The sequence below is a fragment of the Oratosquilla oratoria genome, chromosome 2 (genome assembly GCF_046742065.1).
Source record: "Oratosquilla oratoria isolate Oo_2021 chromosome 2, ASM4674206v1, whole genome shotgun sequence".
NCBI classification, from domain to species: domain Eukaryota; kingdom Metazoa; phylum Arthropoda; class Malacostraca; order Stomatopoda; family Squillidae; genus Oratosquilla; species Oratosquilla oratoria.
In genome coordinates this window covers 90,150,713-90,165,696 of record NC_134778.1, presented here as the reverse complement: position 1 = coordinate 90,165,696, position 14,984 = coordinate 90,150,713, and the positions used below count along the sequence as shown (strand labels likewise).

Below are 14,984 nucleotides of genomic sequence, written 5' to 3'. Positions count from 1 at the left end.
TCACTAACACTTACCTCCTCTTTTACTCTTGTACCTTGGTGACTGACTTCTATTTCTACTCTTGCTTCGGCTCCTACTTCGACTTCGACTCCTACTTCTGCTTTGGCTTCTGTAGGATCCTGAGGATCTCAAAGATGATGAACTACATGTAGAACAAGAACTACTGGAGCTACTTCCTGAGCAGCTTGAGCTCAGACTACTACTGCGGGTCTTGTAACTGCTACTGCTACTGCTGCTGTATCTCATCCTTGATCTATGCCCAGACTCTTGACGTCGCTCAAGCCTTTTTGTCTTAGGTAAACTCTTTTTGTGTGCTATGGATCTGACACTGTGTGCCTTGTTCTTCTTGGTCACATGCTTAAGACTGGAGGTATTATCCCAGCTCTGATACTTTGGGCCAGCGTGACTGTAGTGTTTTTGTTGTACATGTTGTCTCCTCAGTTTGTAGGAAGGCACGGTGTGACGACCACGGTCATCATAATTTACAACCCAATCTGATGGCTGGCTCTCGATATGACCTGAAATAAAGATCAGTAGAATTATTATTTACAGATAAAGAAAAATTACAACTTCATACATACTATATTTACCATAATGAACCAAGTTTCCTATTAGTTGTATGGATACTATTTCTTAATCCTAAATATTAAGGAACAGCCTACATACATATCATAGGCAACCATTTCATACTACTTGAAAGTACTCGGGACTGCTCGGACAGACAGTCTAGGGAACGACAACAACTTGAAAGTACAATAAACTGATTTTCATTCATAGTCGATCAATCCACTACCCCAGGTCTCTCTAGCCGGAGCTCCCAGCCAAATAGCCAATGATATTGTGTTATCTGGGTTAGGCTGGAGTAAGGCAATGTAGAATGAAGTGTTTAGTGTCTTCTGTGTGGTGATTTAATCCAAAACAAATTACTTCAGTGGCCAAGGCTATTCTGTGTTAGTATTATTTTAGAGAAGAAAAGGTAAAAGGTGCAGATGGGGAGATGATAATGGAAGAGAAGGCAGTAAAAGAAAGATCGGCAGAGTATTTTTGGGAGTTGCTAAATGTGAAGGAGGATAGGAAGGGAAAGGTAGTTGCAGTGGGAAGCGCTAAGAAAATGAGAGTGAGGAAAATGGAGGAGAAATAAGGAAGGGTGAAGTGAAGGCATTTGTTAAGATAAGAGCAGGTAAGGCACCTGGTCTGGATGTATGTCATGCAGAATGTGAAAAAAAAAGGAGGTACAGTGATGGTGGACTGGCTGGTAAGGTTATGTAATGTTTGTTTAAGAGAGGGTAGAGTGCTGAAGGACTAGAAGAGTGGCTGTATAGTACCACTTTACAAGGGAAAAGGGGGACAAGTGTGAGTGTAGTAGTTTCAGAGGGATTAGCTTGTTAAGTGTAGTTGGGAAGGATTATGGGAAGGTCTTGATTGAGAGGATTAGGAGAGTAACAGGGAGGAATTGGTGAGGAACAATGTGGGTTTAGTTGAGGTTGCATAGCTCAGATTTTTGTGGTAAGAGAGATATGAGAAAGCTTTAGGAAAAGGTAAGGATTTATTTTGGGCTTTTATGGATTTGGAAAAGGCTTATGACAGGGTAGACAGTTTGGCACTGTGGGAGGAATTGCAGATATACGAGATAGGAGGAAAGCTTTTAAGAGCTGTCAAGAGTTTTAACAAGAGTCTGAGGTAAAGGTGGGACTTCGGCAGGGATGTGTTATGTCACCCTGGCTGTTCAATTTATACATGGATGGGGCGGTGCAAGAGGTAAATGCAAGGGTGGTGGATCAGATACTGGAGATGGTTAAATGGAGAAAAGTGGGAGATAAGCCAGCTGTTGTTTGTGGATGACACTGCACTTGTAGCAGGATCAAGGAAGGGATTTAGAAAGTTAGTGAGAGAGTTTGGGAAAGCGTGTGAAAGAAGGAAGTTAAAGATAAATGATGTGAGTAAAAGTAAGGTGATGAGATGTACAAGGGATGAAAGTGGCAGATGATTGGAAGTGAGTATTAGGGGAGAGAGACTGGAGGAAGTGGATAGTTTTACATACTTGGGTGCGAATGTGGCAGGAAAGGGAGTGGAGGTGGAGGAAGAATGTAGATTGAAAGAAACGAGTAAATACCCTGGTGGATTAAAAAGTGTAATGAGAAATAGACAGACATTTGGGAATGGAGGCTAAGACGAGATTGTATGAAAGAGTGATTGTGCTGACAGCAATGTATGGGGCAGAAACATGGAACATAAGAGACAAAAGGAGTTTGAATTTGTTTGAGATGAGGTGTCCGAGAAATATGATAGGGGTGGAAAGGGAGTTGGGAGATAGGGTGGATGAAAGAGTATTGGGATGGTTTGGACTCATGGAAAGAATGAGTGAAGAAAGATTAGTAAAAGAGGTGTGGAAGGCAGAGGTGGGAGGAGTGAACAGGAGGGGGTGACCTAGGATGAGGTAAAAGGGAGTTTGGGGAAGAGGGGAATGTCTGTTGAGGAAGGACAGGAGAGAAAAGAAGACAGGGGTGAAAGGAGAATGGTTATAAAATGGATGATGCTGTGATCCATGAGGTGGAATGGGTGGGGGACGGGGATTGAAGGAGTATGTAAGAGAAAAATTTGACACAGCCCGAAGAGAATTCTCCCCATCTCCTTTTCTGCATGAGGGGATGGAGAAGAGGGGTCACCAATTTAATGAAGTGGCCTTGCTGTGGATGTGCTGTTTTTTGCGACACTGCTTCTGACCCAGGGCAGTGGACAAGATGCAGGGATGACCAGTCATCAAGGAGGTGCCAAGATAAGAGGGAGGGAAGAGGGTGGAGGGGAGTGGAGTGTGATAGGGTTGTTTGGTGGTTTTGGTTCTGCTATCTGTAACTCACTGGCGGGTGCAGGCACGGTCACTTGCTTCTTTTTCAGTGGCTCCACTCTTATTTGTTGTGTTGTCTTTTGAGTCTGTGTCAGCATGTTGGTGCACGAGGTTGATGGTAGAAGTTCAACTGGAACATCATTTTTAACCCCTTCCATACGGTGCCGCACACGTAGGCGTCATGAGGAGCAAGTGGATTCGCGACACTGCCATATCGGCGTCTTGATTATATTTATTGTAGTCGCCCCTGTGTTTTTACATTCTCCCAAATGCGCCCTGAATCCCATTCTCTGTGGTTTTCAAAATTTGCGGGTGAAAGAGAGAACGATCGATATAAGCGGTGACTATATTTTATGATGCGAGTATTATTACGACACGTCATACGGCTGGCATTGGCTGCTGCCCGCGGGATTTAAGCCCCGTACTGAAGTGGTTAAGGGTGTTTTGGTTGGTTTCTTGGGCTTAGCTTTGTCTGGCTTGGTGTGTTTTTGCTCTCAACTCTCGTTCGGTTGACCCTGGTCGTTTATTGGGTCTCGGATTTGCGTCCTTTTGCTGGATGGGGACTGGAAGTAGTGGCACAATGTGATTCAGTACCCAAATTGTTCATTGACTTGATATGCTGCTGAAAATTGACCACATCAGATGAATTGTATTTCGTGGCTTCACTTGCTTCGATGTCGAGCGTGGACAAAGTTGTGTTCGTGCATTTATTTGCTGGATCTTGCAAGCCATTCATCAGTGGATATATTGACATTATCTTTGCTCGTCACTGTGGCAAGTGCATGAGTTGTCCAACCGCAAGAATCCTTTGAGCAAATGCAGTGATTGTCAGCAGCTTCAAATGAAGGGCTCAATGCTTCCCACATTTGATCGTTGTTGAAACTTCAGTAAAAATGTTCATGTAGGCATAATTCAACAGTGGTTCTGAGGCGCAATTGTAAAGATAATCCTGCATGTCCACATAGAGCCACTGAAACTGAGTGGAAAAGGCAACTTCCATCCCCTGGAACAGCAACAGGTCATCTCTTGTGTTCACCCCCAAACTTGGTTAAAATAGATGTGTCTGCCTCATCAATGGTGTGAATGTCTTTCCGAAAACTTTGAAATCCAGGTGGAGCAGTAGTCAGTTTGGTGGTGTTTCACATGAATATCTCTTCTTGTCGGGCTGCGGTCTTGATGAGCGAAAACTATTTTTCTGCAGCGTCTCTAATTCTTCAGAGTGAAAATGAATAGTCAAAAGATGTTGAATTCAAGGTGGACTGAACACAGTTGTTGCACCAAAATCCGAGTGACATATTACCTACTTCTTGAAACATCGTTGGAGTGAGACTTTGGCATTTCATGTGGAACCAACTTCAGCAACTCTCACAATAAATTGTATTATCTCCCCATTCTCGTTTGCAGCTCTCGCAGAGATAGGACTTGCAACCTTTCGGCATCTTGTAGCATAGTTTGGAACATAGTTGAATTCTCTTTGGTGTGTAGCAAATCAAACTGATACCAAATTACATAAAACCACTGCTTTTATACATACATATACCAAGGCTTTTCCCCCTTACAAGGGAGGTAGCCAAAAAGGAAAAGGCATAAAATCATTCCCACCAATTCCATCCCTGAATACACTCCACACCCCTCCACCCTCCCTCTTATCTTAGCACCTCCCAGGTGACGGGTCATCCCTGCACCCTGTCCACCGCCCTGGGTCAGAGGCAGTGTCACAAGACACAGCACATCCACAGTAAGGCTGCTTCATTAAATCGGCGACCCACCCTCTCCATCCCCTCATGCATAAAAGGAGAAGACAGGGAGAAATCCCTTCGGGCTGCGTCAAATTTTGCTCACACATACTACCTCACCCCCCATCCACCCACCCATTCCACCTCATGCATCACATCATCCATATACAACCATTCTCCATTCACCCGTCTTCTGTCCTCTCCCGTCCTTCCTCAACAGACATTCCCCTCTTCCCCAAAGCCCCCTTCACCCCATCCATCCACCTCATCCTAGGATGTCCCCTTATGTTCACTCCCTCCACATCTGCCTTCCATACCTCTTTTACTAGTCTTTCTTCACTCATTCTTTCCATGTGTCCAAACCATCATAATACTCTTTCATCAACCCTATCTCCCAACTCCCTTACCACCCCCGTTCTTCTCCTCACCTCCTCATTTCTCACTCTAGCTAGCCTAGTAACCCCATCATACTTCTCAGACACCTCATCTCAAACACATTCAAACTCCTTCTCTCTTCCTCTCTTATGTTCCATGTTTCTGCCCCATACAGTGCTGTTGGCACAATCACTCCTTCATACAGTCTCCTTTTAGCATCCATTCCCAAATGTCTATTCCTGCTTTTATACTGTAACAATTTCATTTCATTGGATAACCATTAATTACTCTGTGATGATTGGAAAACACCCTAATTGCTATGATTGGCTGCTACCTAACTGAAACCATGGGAACCTTGCCATGGCCCCTACATTGAATTAGTGACACCATAATATTAAATGCCTTTAATCATGTGGTGTTAAAAAAAAGAAAGGTTTTCTCATAACTTCATTTTAACCTCTTCACTCCGGGGCACATCGCATGTATGGCAGCATTAGCTGCCCGACGTGCGATGTTGCGTCATAATAATCGCATTATAAAAAATAAAGTCAGTGCTCAATCGTTCGTTCTCTTTCACCCGTGTATTTTGATAAACATAGAAAATATGATGAAGCCAGTTTAGAGAGAATGGAGGTTACGTAGGTACGACTACAATAAATATAATCAAGATGCCGACGTCGGCATCATCGAGTACCCACTTGCTCCTCATGCCGCCTACGTAGGCGTCACCATATGGAAGTGGTTAACATCAGCACCCCACCATGGGTGCGGCATTTGCATGTGGTAAATGAATTTAAGTGGAAACACTCAGAGATAAATTCCGAGAATGAGACAGTTAGGACTACAGAAAGGGAATAAAAAAGTTGAAGAAATTGTTAAAAAGTATAAGAGTTTACGATGTGAATTTCAAGTTTAGGAAAACATCGTTATTGATCTAAGCTATGCATATCCTGGCTGATACACCTCCTGGACAACAGGCGCACTGAGAGTGTGTGGTAAATTAATCTAAGTGGAAACACTCAGAAATAAATTCCAAGAATGGGACAGTTAGGACTACAGAAAGTGAATAAAAAAGTTGAAAAAATTGTTAAAAAGTATACGAGTATACAGTGAATTTCAAGTTTAGGAAAACATTGTTATTGATCCAAACGATGCATATCCTGGACAATTCACCTCCTGGACAACTGGCACATAGAGTGTGTGGTAAATGAATTTAAGGAAACACTCGGAAGTAAATTTTACAAAGGATTACAAAGGCAGAGCATGCCGACAGGAGACCTTTTGATCCATATCTAGGTCGGATGCAAAAAAAATCATATCAATGATAAAATAATAAATAAAAACTATGATAATGTAAATAAATAAAATACATAAATAAATGCATAGGTATAGTTAAATAATAAACAAAGAGGTAAATAGTAAATAATAATAAATTGACATATAATTGATACTGATGTACACACCTACATGATATAGCAATAGAAAATTCATTTTGTAAATCATAATAGATCAACATATGCGATTTTCTTGACAGAAATCAATTAAAGTTAATAAAACCTATTTACTAATGAAGCTGCGCAGCTGAATAATGCGCCATTATTTTGATAGATGCCAAGGTCAAAGAAATGAAAGGATGATAAATTAGTCTATTCTAACCTAAACCACCTGATCTAACCTGACCTACCTACTCTAATTTAATCTACATACATACATATACCAAGGCTTTTTCCCCCTTACAAGGGGGGTAGCCAAAAAGAAAAAGGCATAAAATCATTCCCACCCATTCCATCCCTGAATACACTCCACACCCCTCCACCCTCCCTCTTATCTTAGCACCTCCTGAAAGATGGGTCATCCCTGCACCCTGTCCACTGCCCTGGGTCAGAAGCAGTGTTGCAAGACACAGCACATCCACAGCAAGCCCGCTTCATTAAATCGGCGACCCACCCTCTCCGTACCCCCATTGCATAAAATGAGAGGGCAGGGAGAAATCCCTTCGGGCTGCGTCAAATTTTGCTCACACATACTACCTCACCCCCCATCCACCCACCCATTCCACCTCATGCAATCACATCATCATCCATATACAACCATTCTCCATTCACCCCTGTCTTCTGTCCTCTCCCATCCTTCCTCAACAGACATTCCCCTCTTCCCCAAAGCCCCCTTCACCCCATCCATCCACCTCATCTTAGGATGTCCCCTCATGTTCACTCCCTCCACACCTCTTTTACTAGTCTTTCTTCACTCATTCTTTCCATGTGTCCAAACCATCATAATATTCTTTCGTCAACCCTATCTCCCAGCTCCTTTCCCACCCCTGTTCTCCTCCTCACTTCTCACTCTATCTAGCCTAGTAACCCCCATCATACTTCTCAGACACCTCATCTCAAACACATTCAAACTCCTTCTCTCTTCTTCTCTTATGTTCCATGTTTCTGCCTCATACAGTGCTGTTGGCACAATCACTCCTTCATACAGTCTCCTCTTAGCATCCATTCCCAAATGTCTATTCCTCATTACACTCTTTAATCCACCAAGGCATTTACTTGCTTCTCTCAATCTACACTCTACCTCCACTTTCACTCCACCTTTTCCTGCCACATTTGCACCCAAGTATCTAAAACTATCCACTTCCTCCAGTCGCTCTCCCTTAATGCTCACTTCCAGTCTACTGCCACTTTCACCCCTTGTACATCTCATCACCTTACTTTTACCCACATTTATTTTTAGCTTTCTTCTATCACATACTCTCCCAAACTCTGCCACCAACTTCCTCAATCCCTTCTCCGATCCTGCCACGAGCAGTGTCGTCCGCAAACAACAGCTGGCTCACCTCCCACTTTTCTCCATTTTCTTTAACCATTTCCAATCCCTTGCCCACTACCCTTGCATTTACCTCTAATCTACATAACCTTACCTATATTTAATAATTCTGTACCTCAAACTCTAAAGATCATCCTGGTTGTCGTTGTCAGCACCCCGTGTTCTTAAAGTCCAAAAATGCCCTATTGTCACTTATAACATTACCTGGAGTTGGAGAACACCTGGTCCACATCGTGAAAGCTATCGTCTGATAGTGACCGGACTGGCATGGCATCTGGATCGTATCCTATCAGCGTCATTCGTTAGTAAATTTGCTTGCAGCATGGTTTTTTGTTTTTAATTTCCACCAAGAAAATTGCATATTATGTTCATGTATTATGATTTACAAAACTAATATTTAATTTTCTAATGCAATATCACAGATGTGCACAACTAAAATATTACAAAATTGACAATTTTCTATTGCTATATCGCATAGGTGTGCACAACTAAAAATTTACCGACATTGAAATTCACAGAAACATATTACTTAGGAAAACTTATCCGTAGAGAATGGAGGTATTGACGTGTTACTACACTTCTTCAGCTGACAGATCAAGGTGTAATAGTAAATTTCATAAAATATTACACCCATCGTATATACAGACGCTTGCTGACCAGCTTTGCCCTTCACCAACTCAGCCTTTCAGCTGCTTGAGATGCCAGCTTTGTTTTGATAGATGCAGTGGTCGAAGAAAGTAAAGTATGCTAAATTTGTCTATTTTAACCTAACCCTGCCATGCACTTCTTAAAAAATAAATTTAATTAAAAAAAAAATGGAGTTTGTCATGGCAGGTGGATGTGATGGGCTGAACTTGATTAAGTAGATGGGCCAAGTTGGCAATGGGCTGAGTTAACCCTACACGATAGTCGATACAGATAAGCACTGAAGGCAGTAGATGAAGCTATTGATGTGATCTTATGCAACTTTTGGGGGGGGATACATCTACAATGGTATCAAGATTAATACTGCATGGCATGAGGTTAGCAAGCCCAACAGCAACATCAACAGCATTGGAAGGCTTTAAAGTTTATGCTCTGAGTTTAGGCAAGATCTATTTTTTGTCAAGTTAGGTTAGATTAGGTTTGGTTATATCAGGAGTTATTGGTCAACCCAAGTTTCATATTAAAAATCCACACTAGTGAAATCCATGGAATTTTACAATTTTTTTAACAGCTCTGGGATATCACTTTCATTTGTTGTTTTCAGGTTTGTCTTATATTTGAGTTTTAATCATCTATTATCATTCTTAGGTATTCTACTTCCTTTAATACTCTTTTTTTTCCCTCTAATTCTTCTGGTTGGGCGGACGGATGTGTGAGGGGGAGGGGGGGGGCACTGTCTACTACGAAAACGTTATAGTAATAGTTATACCAAACCTCCACACATATCCCATGGACTCCTAGTAAATGTGTATGCACAAAATTGAATAAATTGTTGGCACACTAATTTAAAATGGTCTTAAACTATAAATAATTGCAAAACATTGGCAGTACTAAAAAGACCTTCACGAGTCTTTGTGTAACGAACATCATGATCATACATGTAGGCCAAGGCTTTAACTAATGCGTAGAAAAAATCACTTGCCAGCTATCAAATTCATAATCTCGCAACACATAAAACATCATGCGTTAATTCACAAACTTAACACAGTTAGGTTCAAAATATTATATTTACCTATATTGCGTGACGATGCCCTAGATGTGCCACCACCTTGCGCTGATATTACTTCTTCGTCATCATCACTTATTTCACCTTCTTCGTGATCAGTATCAATTAATATCACCTCGTCAACTTCCTTTGTCATGTTGGCACTTTTTCGAGTATCTTCCACGATTTGGAGTCTATTTACGTACTCAATATATCAATCGCAATTCCCTTTCCATATCACATTCATGCCTCAACGTTCTTACGTCTTTCTTCTCTGAAGTGAATGTAGAATCTGAAATTAACTTCGTTTCATTTCTATGTATTTTGTAAAGTTAATGACATCGTATCTTATCTTCTTTTTATTAACACCTAAGTTAGCTTTAATATTCATCCTAATTATTGCGTTCCGTTATTTTAAGTACAAGTAATGATAGTTTAAAGGCTGATTTGAGTGAAAATGGCGGATAGTTCAAAGGATGCTATGGGAATTGTCGTTAAATCTACAGTTGCTACAGCTTGTTAGTTTATTTGCTACCATGATCATCCACTAGTTTACACCTCGAGAATATAGAATTTACAATAAAAGTTATCATGGATTTGTTGTTTGAGAAACACGCACCTCGTGTATTTGTTATAATTATTTTTTTTCTGGATGGACTTGTTTGGAATGTTCATGTTTAAAAATTATTGCAGTGTTTAGTATCTGTATCTAGGAAGCCTGATGAATCATTGACAAGTACTGATAGGGGATGCGCAGACATGTTAAATACTTTTCTTACTAGTGTATTTAAATGATTTATCGAAAGAGGGTGGCAAGGAAACTCGGTAAACCAAGTGCAAAACTACTCTATGAAGTTGAAGTATTTATTGAAGAATATCTTTAATGGCTAATGGTTGATTTCAGTATAGAAACGGACATAGAAGAAATACATAACTTAGTCATTGATGAAAAGGCAGTCCAAAAAGTTTTGAAATAGGTAAATATCTTTAAGACAGTTGGGACAGATGATAGACATATATATCCTAGAATCTTAAAAGAAGCAGCAAAATAAATAAATCAACCATTAGCCATTAAAGATATTGTTCAATAAATACTTGAAACAAGGCAAATTGCCAGAGGACTAGAAACGACCATTATAACAGCTTTGCATAAGAAGGGTAATGAGGAAATGCCAGAAAATTATAGACCTATATAATTGATTTCAATTGTAATAAAGTTAACGGAAAAGATTATTCGAGAAAAAATGGTGGCAGTCCAAGTAAAACAATGTGTGAGGGCTCTCTTAACGAAAGAATTTATCACACTCCTGCAGTATTCCTGTAGGCTAGTGATCCTTAACTTTTTTCAGAGCTTGTACCCCTCGATTATCTAATAAATAAATCAATCGTACCCCCATCCAATATAAATACAATGCAAACATGAAAATAATTAGTGATACAAACCTTGCTGAGAAATTATTAGATATATTTAATCACTGAACAAAGGTACTATTCTATTTCAAACTAGAATTGTCATTTAGTAGGATACAATGAATGATTAAGAACTACTGCTCTTGGCGCTCACTAGAACGTTGATACAGAAACAGAGGTTTGTGACCTTTATATAATCTTCAGTGGTAAAAAAATGAGTGCCCAAAAAAATACCAGAGGTATGTAATAAATTCTTTCTTTAGGAGACCCCTCACACATTTATCTACTTTGGACTGCCACCCATACCGAATTAGTCACAAAACTCCTTGCCAATAATGGCTATTCTAAACAGTTAGTAGATGAGACAATAAAACGGCATTTAGACAATTTCATGACATAAGATCCCTCACCAAATGAAACACCTTGTAACGCTGTCATATACTTCAAGAACTTCATGTTCTCTGCATTTAAAGAGGACAGGATAAAAAAAAAAGATAATCAACAGCAATGTGACTCCTGCAGACCCAAACGCCATCTTGAAACTCATTATTCTTTGGAAAACAAAAGAACGTCCAGCCTCATTATGAAAAATAGCTGCCTCCCACAGACAAGGCCCTCACAAGGGGTGAACCTTATATACCAATAGACTAAATATCCCACAATCGGAGAAAAAAAAAAGAAATAAATATATTTGAAGATACGTATATTGCGATCACTAACTATGACCCTGTTCAGTGTTTGTCTTACATACCAATATTCCTGTAACATTGGTGATTGCAGTCGCCTTAATTCACGTATATAATCCACTTATTATGTTGCCTAATAGGATGACAGCACATGTACAGGATGGGGATATCTTTCGTCACACCAAAAACAACTATGAAAATCCCCTCACCAGACAACAAATAGAAACGCAAACATCTATTCTTTATCGTGAACATGACATTTAGATATTAGGAATTGCAGAATCAGTTTTATTGGTCCGGAAAAACGTAAATATCCGGCTATAATCTGAAGTTTGAATCCCATCGATGAGGATATCTTCCCAGCAACCTACGAACAGCTCGATGGAACTTCGTGGGTAGCTACGTTCAACATCCTTTCCCAGGGAGTCTATGTGGGTACAAATTCCCACCCGTCAGGCTACACAATCCATTCCTCTTATTTTTTTTTTATATACAACTCCTGAAGATGATCCCTGATAGATCGAAAGACGGCCCGAGTAAAGTAATATGTGCCTTGGAGAATCTATCAATACCCATGCCTTCAACCACCATTCTCTCATAAGGCATATTCTACTACTAGTGTAGGCTGATTTGTCACAAAAACCACGTTTCGCTTTTTCTGCTTGTTAAAATTGATTTAGCAACAGATTCTGGTCCAGAATATGATAGAGATGAGAAAAAAATAGGGTTCCATTTTTTCTTACATGTTTAATAGGTAGTATTTTGAAGAACTCCAAGATGGCCGCCGTAATACTCATAAAATAGATTTTTTCGCATATCTCTGCATGTAGATATGATACAAACATGAATAATGTGTCTTTCTATATGTTTTCATACCCGAGGAAGTCATTTATAGCATTAATTTTACAAAAAAAATGCAAGGAAGATGAAATATTGAATCAGTACAGTCCAAATTGATTTCTTTACAGCAAATATATCCAAAATGGGTTCTGCTATCATGAAATCCGATCTTCAGTGAGGCATCTTTATATAATCGTATCTCGATTAAACGAACGAGCTTCAATTAGAACATATATTTTGAACACCCACCTACATACACACTTATTCACGCATATATTTAAGCGATCACAATGAACAAGCCAGATTAAACGATTACAATCGAAATAATTTTTTTACAGTTCACATGAAATGTTTCTGTCATCCTCGCCGATATTTATAACACTGAGTTCACTGATGTTCGCTTTGTTGTTACAAGTGTAACCGATGCACCCACACACTTCAGTACAAGGAATGTTGTTATTGCGACAGGTGCATCTCCCCATGCACCCTTTCTTGCATCCGCACTTCAAGAGATTCATTAGTGCTTCAGGGGCTGGAGGATTCAGGCATCGAACTGGAACATAAGTGTTCTCATCTGAAAGAAGCTGCCAACCATATCCGACAGGTGATGGAAGAGATGGATGGCTTTCTGCAGCTTTTCTCCATACCATTGCCATGTACTGTGCTCGCTGAACATGTAGATTTAGTGAACCTGTTGTAGGTGGAAGACTCTCTCCTTCAGCAGCATGATTGGAAAACAAGAACCAGCGAAGCTCGTTTACGCTTGTGTGAATTTTAGACTTGTACAGCAGACAAACAAAGCGTTCCAGCTGAGAATGCACTTGTGGTGATAGATCTGCTTGTCCCAAAGACTCCAGAACATCCAATATCTTCACTATAAACCCACTATCGGAGAAATAATAACGGAAAGTACAGAGAAACTGTATATTTCGACTACTATCTGTAGTCCTCTTCAGCAGAGGAGGACTACAGATAGTAGTCGAAATATACAGTTTCTCTGTACTTTCCGTTATTATTTCTCCGATAGTGGGTTTATAGTGAACTTTTATAAATGTGTTATAACATACCAGTTTCCAATCCAATATCTTGATATCACACCCCAAGAAGACCTTGAAACACCAGTCCTTGCTCCTATCAGCAAACCTACCGGACATGTCACTTCCCGTGAATTTCCATGACCTTTTGGTAGGAGATAGCGAGGTCCAAATGAGCAAGTGTCTCTACAAGCACTTTGGATCTTGTATTATTATGTATGTCGAGAGCTAAGCCAACAGTGAGTGGAGTTTCAGATCGTTGTTTGAATGTTCCATCCTTGCTTTTTGATTCATACGATAGCTGTCGATTAGATTTATAAGAACTGACAAAGTGTTGTGCAAGCAACGATGCACACACATCGATGGATTCCTCCCTGCTGCTATCTCCAACGTCCCTTGTTCCCCCAACTGCGTGCTTACAGAAGATGCTGAGCATGGGGGGCGGCTTGTAATCAGCAAAGGTTCCATTAAACTTCCATGTTGGAGAAGATGCGATGTCCCTCCTCAATATTTTTGCAGCTTGCAAAAGTACCTTTAAGTCGTTTTTGAGGTTGTCTGCTGTAATTGTGCTTGATATTGCTTCATCTTTGTAGAAAGAACCTGCTCTGGCTTGGTTCTGTTATGGGGCTGGCTGAAGTGAACATCAGCAATGTTCTGTAGAATCAGTTGCTTCAGGTAAGGCTTATAATTGTGGTTCTCCAAGAGGGGTAAGTCATGCTCCTTAAGTAGGTTGACATAGGTTTCCTGAATTTCATTCATATTGAGCACAACATTTTTGTAGTGTCATTGAAGGCAGTCTCTACAATATCAAGAATTTCAAGATCTGATAGCACCTGACGAAAGTTGACTTTGGTTGATTCTCCTCGTTTTTCTGTCTTAGCGATATCACGTTTTGCCTTAACTAAGCATGGAAGGTGATATTTCATGTCTTCAGCTATTGCTTGTAATAAGTCTGGTGAACTAATTACACTGTTCAGTCTTACTTTGAGATTCTCATTGTTTGTATTTTGGCCAATATTTTTGAGTTGGAGTCCCTTTTTGGTAGAGACATTGTGCAATTCACTGATTGTGTCTTCCTGACATATGATACACCTCTGTTTGTCAAAAGATTCTTCTCGGGCACACCTTCTGGGTATCGACACTCCTTCCCCCAGATCAGTAGATGTTGGCCGTCCTCTCTTTTTCAGTCGGCACTGCCTGACGCTATTCCTTTCTCAAACCTTGCTTTTGCTCGGTCAATGTGCATTTTATTAGTAACATCTTTGTAGCAAACTTTATGGTATCGAAGACCTTTCGCAAGCAATTCTTCAGCAGAAGAGTCTTGCAGACTCAGCGACGCAAACTTTGTTTCCCCGTATTTGTATTGTTGCTCAGCACAAGTAGCAAGTTTCTCAACAGAGGAAAGTTGAGGCTTCAACACAAAATTGGTATAATCAGTTGGTCCGATGGTAGTTTGGCAAATAAAGCAAAGTCCAAAATCAACAGACTTTTCAATCTTCCTTGGTGGAGAATCACTCATCTTGGAGGTAGGCTAGGTGTTCT

At 40.3% G+C, this 14,984-nt stretch overlaps 1 protein-coding gene across 2 annotated transcripts in view; it reads right to left on the bottom strand.

Annotated features, from left to right (window-relative positions):
- LOC143041091 (uncharacterized) overlaps nucleotides 1-9,762 on the bottom strand; it is a 49,176-nt gene extending 39,414 nt beyond the window's left edge. For both annotated transcript variants that reach the window (XM_076212803.1, XM_076212794.1), the window contains exons 1-2: nucleotides 9,500-9,762; nucleotides 15-518 (exon numbers count right to left, since the gene is read on the bottom strand). In XM_076212803.1, coding sequence (XP_076068918.1) covers nucleotides 15-518; nucleotides 9,500-9,629 — 634 coding nt within the window. In that variant the 5' untranslated portion in view covers nucleotides 9,630-9,762. The remainder of the gene's footprint in view (nucleotides 1-14; nucleotides 519-9,499) is intronic.
- Nucleotides 9,763-14,984: the final 5,222 nt, after the last annotated feature.